This window comes from Telopea speciosissima, chromosome 1 (genome assembly GCF_018873765.1).
Source record: "Telopea speciosissima isolate NSW1024214 ecotype Mountain lineage chromosome 1, Tspe_v1, whole genome shotgun sequence".
NCBI lineage: Eukaryota > Viridiplantae > Streptophyta > Magnoliopsida > Proteales > Proteaceae > Telopea > Telopea speciosissima.
In genome coordinates this window covers 81,626,847-81,637,713 of record NC_057916.1, presented here as the reverse complement: position 1 = coordinate 81,637,713, position 10,867 = coordinate 81,626,847, and the positions used below count along the sequence as shown (strand labels likewise).

General features: G+C 42.3%; 1 protein-coding gene across 1 annotated transcript; it reads left to right on the top strand.

The window, feature by feature from the left end:
* The first annotated feature begins 7,731 nt into the window (after positions 1 to 7,731).
* On the top strand, positions 7,732 to 9,806 carry LOC122668507 (S-type anion channel SLAH3-like). The gene is made up of 3 exons (XM_043865064.1): positions 7,732 to 8,619; positions 9,290 to 9,321; positions 9,416 to 9,806. The coding sequence occupies exons 1-3, from the start codon at positions 7,792 to 7,794 to the stop codon at positions 9,738 to 9,740; spliced, it is 1,185 nt and encodes a 394-aa protein (XP_043720999.1). The 5' UTR covers positions 7,732 to 7,791; the 3' UTR covers positions 9,741 to 9,806.
* Positions 9,807 to 10,867: the final 1,061 nt, after the last annotated feature.

The following is a 10,867-nucleotide window of genomic DNA, read 5'->3' as shown; positions in this document are numbered from 1 at the left end:
GTAATCTTACATGTTGTAGACACTGAAATTTTGCCACCACCCCTGGCAATGATGACAACGGGACACGAACGATGGACATCACACCATTCCCCCTTAAAAACCCAAAAAAAAAATAAGGCCCACAGGCCCAGACACACCCAAGAACACCAAGAAAGCCCATTTAAGGTTTAAAAAGAAGGGGGGAAGGGCCCACATTGTCTACGGTGTCGTGGTCAGTTCCCCACGGCCCCGTGGAGGCCTCCCACGGCAGTATGGCAAAAACCACGCCGCCGCGGGGGGCTATGATGTCAGCCTACTGATGTCATCCATGGTGCCGTGGAGGACTTACCCAGCGCCGTGAGGGTGGGATACCCCCTATATATAGGAGGGTCCCCCTCCCCTCATTTTCATGGATTTTTAGGGTAGAGAGACCCTCCTAGCCTCTTTCCAACCCCTTTTTATCCCCATTCCCTCTCTTGTGAGCGTCCGTCTAGGCAAGGTTCAGAGGTGTGGTGTTAAGAAGATCAGAATTAGAACTCAATGCTTGGATGTCTAAGGTAGACCCCAAGCCATATATTTATAATGAATAGAAAATAATAGAATCTGTACATTGGCGATGTGGGACTAAACCACACTCATAAAACAATAAAATAATAAGGAAAAATGTCCAGAATACCCCCATGGTATTCTGGCCCATATATCAACACTCCCCCTCAAGTTGGAGCATATATATCATGTATGCCCAACTTGACTAGTATAGGATGGAACAGCTTGCAATTCAGCCCCTGAGTGAATACATCAGCTAGCTGATCGGTAGTCTTGACAAAGGGAACACAAATGAGTCCAGCTTCAAGCTTTTCCTTGATGAAATGTCTGTCAACCTCCACATGTTTAGTGCGATTATGCTGAACAGGGTTATGAGCAATGCTAATATCATTGGAAGATGGACAGCAACACCAATATCCTGCAATAATCCTCTAAGCCAAAGAAGTTCACAAATGCCTTGGGCCATCGCATGAAACTCGGCTTCAGCACTGGACCTTGCCACAACATTCTGCTTCTTGCTGCGCCATGTAACAAGGTTCCCACCCATAAAGGAGCAATAGCCAGAGATGGACTTTCTGTCAGAAGAACCAGCCCAGTCGGCATCAGTATAAGCTTCAATCTTGAGGTGACCATTGGAAGATAAGAGAATTCCCTTTCCTGGAGCAGACTTCAAATACCTCAAAATACGCCGAACTGCATCCATATGAGAGGAATAGGAATCATGCATGAACTGGCTCACCATACCTACAGCAACCGCTATATCAGGTCTGGTGTGGGAAAGGTAGATTAGTTTGCTCACTAACCGCTGATAACCACCGTTGTCAACAGGTTCACCCTCTTTCTCCCTAAGTTTTGCAGTAGCATCCATAGGAGTATCTGAAGGATGACAACCTAGCAGCCCTGTCTTAGTCAATAGATCAAGGACATATTTTCTTTGAGAAAGAAAGATGCCCTTTGAAGAGCGAGCAACTTCTATCCCTAAGAAATATTTTAGAGAACCTAGATCTTTGACCTCAAACTCACGGCCAAGGAGAAGCTTTAAATCCCTGATAGCAGCATCATCATTACTAGTCACCACGATATCATCCACATAGACTATGAGAAGAGTAACCTTGTCACCAACTCGTCTGATGAACAAGGTGTGATCAACATTGCTCTGCTTATAATCTGCTGTAATCATAGCCTATGAAACCTGCCGAACCAAGCCCTAGGTGACTGCTTCAATCCATAGAGAGCACGTTTTAACTTGCAGACTCTGCCCCTAGTCCTGTCACCAGAGAAGCCTGGTGGAATGTCCATATATACCTCCTCCTCAAGCTCCCCATGGAGGAAGGCATTCTTCACATCTCGCTGCTGAAGATCCTACCCAAGATTTGCAGCACAAGATAATAGCACCCTGACAGTGTTGAGCTTTGCCACTGGTGCAAAGGTCTCCTGATAGTCAACTCCATAAGTCTGAGTGAACCCCTTTGCAACCAGACGTGCCTTATACCGATCCACTGACCCATCAGCCTTCTGTTTGACCACAAAGACCCATTTATATCCCACTGGTTTTTTCCTTGGAGGAAGAATCATAAGATCCCACGTGTTATTTTTGTGTAGTGCTCTCATTTCTTCCAACATTGCAGCTTTCCACTTTCCATCTGTATATGCTTCCTGCCAAGTTTTAGGAATAGAGACAGAAGAAAGAGAGGATACAAAAGCACGGAAAGAAGGAGAAAGAGAACCATACGAAACAAAGCGAGATATGGGATGTAAGGTGCAAGTCCTAGTACCTTTGCGATGAGCAATAGGTAGGTTGGAAGGAGAGGAATTACCAGGAGATGAAGGATCCGGGTCTGTAGTCGACAATTGGATGGGTACTGGTGCTACAGTGGGTTGCAACTGCCCTCTGTTGGATCTGCCCCTCGTATAGGTGATGATGTTGGAGTTGTCAATTCTCTTCTGAAATTCACCAATAGTTCTCTGGACTAGAGTCAGCTCCCCCTGTATAGGAGCATTAACAACACTATTTTCTATGGTCTCCCCCTGTATAGGATTCCCATTAGGTGAGGGAGGAACAGCCAGAGGAAGTGAGTAGGCTAGGCAGCAGCCGTGGGTGGTGGTAAAGTAGGCTGGACAGTAGCCGTGGATGGTGGTAAAGTGGGCTGGACAGCAGCCTGAGGAACCTCTAGTAGAGGAATCTCAAAAAGCACATCTTCACTAGAACTCTCCCCCTGAAGAGGTGGCGAAGAATAGTAAGAAAGGGACTTATGGAAAATAACATCCATACTAACCATGGTACGACGGGAAGGGGGATGGTAACACTTGTAACCTTTCTGGGTCGGAGAATAACCCAAGAAAATACAGCGAAGGCCCCTAGGTTCAAGTTTGCCAGGAGATCTAGTATCCCTAGCATAACACACAACCAAACACCTTGGGGGGCACAATAAAGGAGGAATTTCCTAGCAAAATATCAGAGGGGCTACGAGAGTTAAGAACTCGGGAAGGCAGCCAATTGATGAGATAGGCTGCAGTGAATACCGCATCCCCCCAATATTGAGAAGGGATATTCCTCGCAAACATCAAAGCCTTGGCCATCTCTAACAAGTGACGCTTCTTTCGTTCCGCCACGCCATTTTGGGCAGGGGTATCAACACAACTAGTTTGATGAAGGATGCCATGGTCAGCAAGATATTTTTGAAATTGGGATTCTGTATACTCCGTTCCATTATCATTTATCAATACTTTGAGAGTAGCCTGGAACTGAGTTTGAATCATTTTATAAAAATGCTGAAAACATGAAAAGACTTGATTTTTTGTGTGTAAAAGATAAGCCCATGTATTCCTTGAATGACAATCTATGAAAGAGATAAACCAACGATGGCCAGAAATAGACGGTTTACGACTAGGGCCCCAAACATCAGAATGTACCAAATCAAAACAAGAAGAACTCCTTTTATTAGAAATTGGATAATTTGAACGTGTCTGTTTGGTCAGAACACAAGCCTCACAAAAAAAGTCATCCTTAGTACGAAGGGTGACCAAACTAGGAAATAAATGAGCTAAAATTCTTAAAGGGGGGGTGACCTAACTTAAGTGCCACTGGTAGAGTTCAAAAGAGACCATGGAGTTCTGGTGGAGCGGAAAAGGCACTTGTGGTGGAGAGAAGCGGCCATCATCAAGTAGGTACAGCCCACCGTGCAATTTACCCAATCCAATCGTCTTCCCAGATTCCAGATCCTGAAACACACAATGAGATGGAAAGAAAGTGACTTTGCAGTTAAGATCACGAGTAATACTACTAATAGAAAGAAGGTTAGTAGTAAATTTAGGAATGTGTAAAACAGAAGACAAGGGAAGAGTAGAAGTGCAGTTGATGATTCCTTTTCCAGAAATGGCAGAAAGGGAACCATCAGCCACCTTGACCTTGTCCTTCCCAGAAGTGGGGGAATATCTGTGAAACAAACTAGAAGAACCGGTCACATGATCTGTAGCTCCATTATCGATGATCCAAAGATGGGAAGCTACAGAAGCACAATGACCCCCAAAAGCAATACCTGATCGGGCAAAGTGTGAACCTGAAGGAGCAGAAGAACTGGTAGGAGCTGATGTAGTAGAGGCAGCAGCAGCGAAAGACCTGAGCATACGTAGGAGTGCCTGTAGATCATCCTGGGATAGACTAGGGTCAGTAGCAGGGGCTGCAGTAATACTTTCAGATTGATGGGCCTTGGTCTTTTGCTTTGGCTGTTTTGGCAGCCCTTTTTGCTTCAAAGTCAGTCGGTTTTCCATGAAGTTTCCAGCACTTCTCCTTGGTGTGATAGGGTTTGTGACAGTGCTCACAAACAACAGTCCCTGTGGTAGAATCACCAAGAGAAGCAGTGCTATTAGGTGCAGGAATAGTAGGGGCAGTAGCCTTGAGAGCTGATCTGTCAGTAACAGGAGGGTGCAACATGGAAGCCCGACGGTTCTCCTCAGAGGACACCAAGGCATAAGATTGTTCTAGTGTGGGGAAAGGCTGATGGCCCAACACTTGAACACGAATCTGATCATACTCCACATTTAAGCCAGCCAAAAAATCGTAGACCCTAATCTTGTCCACATGCTTCTTATAAGAAGCAATATCAACAACTGTACTCGGGTGGAAGTCAGAAAAGTGGTCCAGTTGCTGCCAAAGGCTGCGCAGGGTAGCATAATATTTGGAGACTGTTAATTCTCCCTGAGTAGTGTGAAGGACCTTCCTGATTTCATATACCTGGGCATCATTGCCAAGCTGTCCATAAGTCTCCTTGCAAGCAGCCCAAATTTCCGCGGTTGTGTGAAGGAGAAGAAAATTGTTCTGTAGCTCTGTAGTCATCGAACCGATCAGGTAGGACATAAGAACTCCATTGTGGGCAAGCCACTTGTCCTGAGTAGCTCCAACCTCAGCAAGCATAGCAGTGGTTCCCCTAATATGACCAGTAAGGCCATGGCCAGCAATGGCAAAGGAGGCAGACCTAGACCAAAGCAGATAATTTGTGCCAAAGCAGATAATTTGGGGAGAAATTCAGATAATCTGGTTTGTTGTTTCCATCACCAATAGAGGTAGCAGTCGAATCCACAGAGTCACCCATGAGGACAGTGAAGAATCCCAAATCGTAGAAGGGGACTGTTGTGAAGAGAAACCCAATAAAATCTCCAAGTTAAGGGCTGCAACAAGGATGAAAGTCCTCTAATAATGAAGGAATAAATGTCTCCAAAAATCAGCAACACCAGACAGAGAGAACCTTGAGATCGATTTTTTCAGGGTTTTGAAAAAAAACCCTGAAAGTGCTGAAATCGATAAGATGAATTGAAGCCTGAAAAGTGACTGGATGAGGCTGAAATTGTAGTCGAATTAGTCCTGAACTGGGGAGAATCACCCCTCAAAAAATCAGAGTCAACTGATATATGGAACCCCCAATGTTGACTATTGTCAGGGTTTTGAAAAACCCTGAAAGTGTGAAGAAATATCGACTTTGAGGGGCTGGAGCTTGGTGTAGGTGCTGGAATAGTATTCTGCTGCAGGTCTGGAGCTCCAATATGGTGAACAAATCCCTTGTTGTAAAGAGGGGTTCTGTCCAACGAAGGCTGAAGTCTTCAATATTCGCAGCAAAGAGGCCAAGCACCCTATCGATCAAATCTTCATATCATGGGGTGAGGCAATAAAGGAGGGCAGCAGCTGGATCAATTGATCACCTCATCAGTGCTGCCCTATGGGACAGAGAAGAACAAAACAAACGAAGGGAAGAAGAGAAGAAGAGCAGAGAAGAGAAGAGAAGAGAAGAGAGATCGAGAATTAGAGAGGGAAGGGGATCGTGGATAAGAGTCCTAATTAAGAACCAGCTTTGATACCATGTTAAGAGGATCAGAATTAGAACTCAATGCTTGGATTTCTAAGGTAGACCCCAAGCCATATATTTATAATGAATAGAAAATAATAGAATTTGTACATTGGTAATGTGGGACTAAACCACACTCATAAAACAATAAAATAACAAGGAAAAATGTCCAGAATACCCCCACGGTATTCTGGCCCATATATCAACATGTGGGTAGGTCCATCGGTTGCCCACTTAAGTAAAAAGCGATCCCGTCCCCGTCAAGTCGTTATTCCGTCTGTATACGGATAACAAAAATTCCTTTTATAGTCGTTATTCTGTCCGCTTACACATAACGAAAGACATCCAAAGAGTCATTACTCCGTTCAAAGAGCCGGTGTTGATCTATTCGTCCGTCTCCCCCTGAGCCAAGGGATCACCAAGATCCAAGGAACACTCGTATAGAGGTATAATTACTGCATTTTTTCGTTGTTACAATGTAGTCTCTTGTGTTTTCTCGTGTCGATGTACATAGTGTAAATATGAGTATAATGTACATTATATAGCCCCATTGTCATAGAGAGAACATTTGTCATTCCAGCATCTATAACGGAAAGACCGGTTTTTGTCGGGTAAGATGGGTGCCTAACATCTTCCCATGCTTGTAATTTGACCCCTTACCTGAATCTCTGACCAGACCATACGGAATCTTGTAGCCCTTTTCCGTTCATAATACACCCATTGGGTCCTAGGCCCTAACCCTAGGTGGCAACTCCTCATTTTTTCTGATATTTTTATGAAGCATGACCCCAACCCCATGATAATGTGTCAAAATGATACCCCCACAATAACCGACCAATAATATGTCACCAATAAGGCTGAGGAAACCTCGTCACTGGGCACCGCGGTACTTTTACATGTCTATATCAAGTAAATAAATATAGAGGAGAGATCGATTCTCTCCCCAAGTCTTCTTTCTCTGTCTCTCTCTCTCTCAAAGTCTCTCCATCTTCTTTTCTGTCTTGTTGTTTTCCTTTATTACTTTGAACTAAATAGTTTTTTTAATGTTCCTCGACTGTTGTGATATGATTAGAACTGACTAATCTGATTATCTTATTCCCTAAATGATGACATGCTAGCATGATATTGACATAAAGGAATGAGAGAAATATATACAAGCCCAATTTATTTTGATACATGCTATGTTTTATTCTGATACATCTATGTTTGTCTCTATTCTATTTGTATCTTTTTTTTTGGGGTGGGAGGTTGTGTGTGGTGGTGGGGGTGAGAGCTCAGTGATTTAATTTTTGTGTATGAGACTTCATTCATGCTTTGTATGTATTAGCAATCTGAGCTTTCCAATCCCAAATTCCACATACTCACGATAATCCTACATATCAAATGATAAGACAGCATTTTGAAATTTGAAACCTGTAGTGCTTTTCTGTGACTTTGATGCTGTATACTCATCATATCTCTCTCCATTTTGCTGTCACTTCCGACTGTTGGGTAGATGGTTGTCATGTACAATGCTTTGTATTTTTTCATTGACAATGTTGTCATGCTACCTTCTTTATCTTCCAAAAGGTAAAGAAAGCAATGTTCAATATATATAACACCCTCTACATTTGCACCATTTAACATTGGGCTTTTCCTTGTAATATGGATCATGGTGAATCTATCTAACAATACCTAAAGTTCTAGGCTCAAATTTTGAATTAAAGGGGTTCTACTTATATACAAAGAGCTTTTGTCAGTTCAAAACAGTGTTCTTAGCTCTCAATCTACATTCCTTACTCTGTGATTGCCTGATAATTATTGAACCTCTATATTTTTCTTGTGTTACTACAAATTGTTGAAATTTTGTATTAATTATTCTCACTTCTTAAACCTTAATTACTATTTATAGATGAACCAGAGGATTACTCTTTAAAGATAAAAACACATGGAACCTATTTCAGATAAGCAAAGGAATAACGTAAATATATATTTTTTTTCACAGGCTTCAGAGGAATTGGTGCTCCCGGAAGACAAGAAGTGGCCGTTCCTTCTGCGTTATCCAATATCTTCATTTGGTATCTGCCTTGGTGTTAGTAGCCAAGCCATCCTGTGGAAAACCCTGGCAACCTCCAAATCCATGAGCTTTCTCCATATCAGCCTGACCGTCAACCTTGCCCTGTGGTGTATCTCTGTTGCTCTTATGGTCACTGTTTTCCTCATCTACTCTCTGAAAGTCATATATTACTTTGAAGCAGTCCGTCGTGAGTACTGCCATTCCATCCGTGTCAACTTCTTCTTTGCCCCATGGATAGCCTCTCTGTTCTTAGTTCTTGGTGTCCCACCTTTGGTTGCCAAAATCCTTCATTCTGCCTTTTGGTACGTTCTCATGACTCCGATTTTCTGTCTTGAACTTAAAATCTATGGACAATGGATGTCGGGGGGTCAGAGAAGACTTTCAATGGTGGCCAATCCTTCAGATCATCTCTCAATTGTTGGAAACTTTGTGGGTGCATTGCTGGGTGCTTCTATGGGGCTGAAAGAAGGGCCTATCTTCTTCTTTGCTGTTGGATTAGCTCACTACATGATCCTACTTGTAACGCTCTACCAGAGACTTCCAACAAGTGAGACGCTTCCGAAGGAATTACATCCAGTGTTCTTTCTTTTTGTTGCCCCACCCAGCGTTGCTTCTATGGCATGGGCACAGATTCAAGGGGAATTTGATTATGGGTCGAGGATTGCATACTTCATTGCTTTGTTCCTATATTTCTCACTGGTTAGTCTCTCTCTCTCTCTGTCTCTCTCTCTCACTCACATATGCACAAGCATACACACATACATGCGTGCATGCACGCACATGAGAATGTCTCTGTGGATACTTGAGGGACCAGTTGGTTAGAACAGAAGCAAGGGAGAAAAGCTGTTCTCCCTGTTCTTATAGTCCCTCTAACAATGCATGTCCACCTTCATTTGCACCATCTGCATACCCCTAAAAGGTCCACGCAGTTGTCCTACACTTAAAACAAACATTATCTTGTCTAGATGACACCAAGGACGGTTACATTTGATTTGGCACCAAATTGCAAGTGACAAATGTTGGTGGGTCCAAGTGATAAGGCAATACCATATCCATCTCACTCTTAAAAAAATGAGTTTGAAGTGACAAAAGATTATGAACATGCCTCTATGAAATGGCTTTCTTGAAATTTTATGAAATTTTGTATTGACTTTTCAACCAATTACCTTTACTCTTTGGAGCTGGAATTTGACTAATGAGATAAGTGGATCTCACATGTGCTCACCCATGTATGCCACTTGGCAATAAATTGTGATATGGTGCCAAACAAAATGATACCAATAATGGTGTCGATAAGATTTTCCTTCAATAAATTCATTAAAGTGAGTTGACAATTTTCTTGCTTTGTTTGCATTGGATGTTTCCACAGGCTGTTCGAATTAATTTTTTTCGAGGTTTCAGGTACAGTATGATATGTATTCTTAGTGAACTCTACTTCAATCCCTTAAATCTGTTGGAGCCAACTTCCTGAAGTACATATTTATGCATTTCATAGGTTCTCACTGGCATGGTGGGCCTATACTTTCCCAATGACTGGGGCATCTATTGCCACCATCAGGTACTCAAATGAAGTCACAAACCTTGTAACACAGATTATGTCGGTTGTTCTTTCTGGCATTTCGACCTTCACAGTTATAGCTTTGCTCATCACCACTATCCATCATGCCTTTGTGTTGCAAGACCTCTTTCCGAATGATATTGCCATAGCCATTTCAGAGAAAAGATCAGAGACAGGCAAGAAGCAGTGTCATCTGCGATCCGGAAGTTCAAATACCAAAGACATTGAAGCTTCTTTGAAACCAGCAACCTCCACTGGGTGAGACATTGGAACTTCTTTGGAATCTGCTAGCTCATTTAGTAGAGATTTGGGTGCTTCTTGTCAGATTAGTGTTGTTGTCAGATTAGTGTTGAAGTATTATGGTCAAAATAGTCTCGGGATTTTCTATGACATAAATTTCTTGAGAGTGTAATAGTAAAGGAGGATAACGTAAAAATTGGGAATTCAGGTGCCTTTTGGCATATCTAAATGCTTATAGTATGCTCACCTCCCCGGTCCATGGCCCCTCTGTTCATATCCGTAGCTAAAAATGCAAAAATCCTCTGTATAGTCAGTCTTTTCCTTAGCACTGTGATGGAGAATAAAGCTAGTTCATGTTGGTTTGTTCAGGTCCTAGTTGTCTTCATATAATTGAAAACCTACCTCCGTAGTTATAATCATATAACAATGGAGATGATTGTGCTGACGGACAGGACTGCAAGGTGAGAATCGAGCTGCTGGCTTAGCACAAATTGAAACGCCCATTGAAGACATGATTTGTATGAATGGATGGTGAATCTTGAAATTGTACTTTCAAGTTTTTTCGACTCCCCCAACGATAGGCAGTAATAATCAAAGGACATCCAAAGTACTGATTGGGGTATCTGCTTCAACCTGAATGACAGTAGTCTATTGGTTTCAAATTTAAACCTAGTTTGTTTCATGGGGGAAAAAATCTTGCTTGGCCTGAGGCCTAGTGCAGGATTAGAAGAACAAGAAGAATTGTGAATTTAGCAACAATAGAAGTGTAAAGAGGATTGGATCCCAAAACCTGGCCACAACCATCCATGATCTTTACGGCTGGGCAAGAAGCCCCTTCAAGAATCTCTTATGCAATGGTATGCTCCAATGGTCAATCAAAGAAATTGAAAAACAAAACAAATGTAGCATTTCTACCACCATGTAATCTTTTAATTAAGCCACATAAATTCTTGTCTCACTGCATTTTGCATTCTTAGATAATAAGATTATAAGATCAGAAATGGAGAGAAAAAAAATAAAAGAGAAAAGGGGGAAAAGTACATCCAATGTTCTACATGTTTTAATTTGCAGAGCTGAAGATCATTTAAATTCCAAACTGCTAAACATCTCAAACTATTATGAATCCTTGTTTTGGGTAGCATTGGTTGT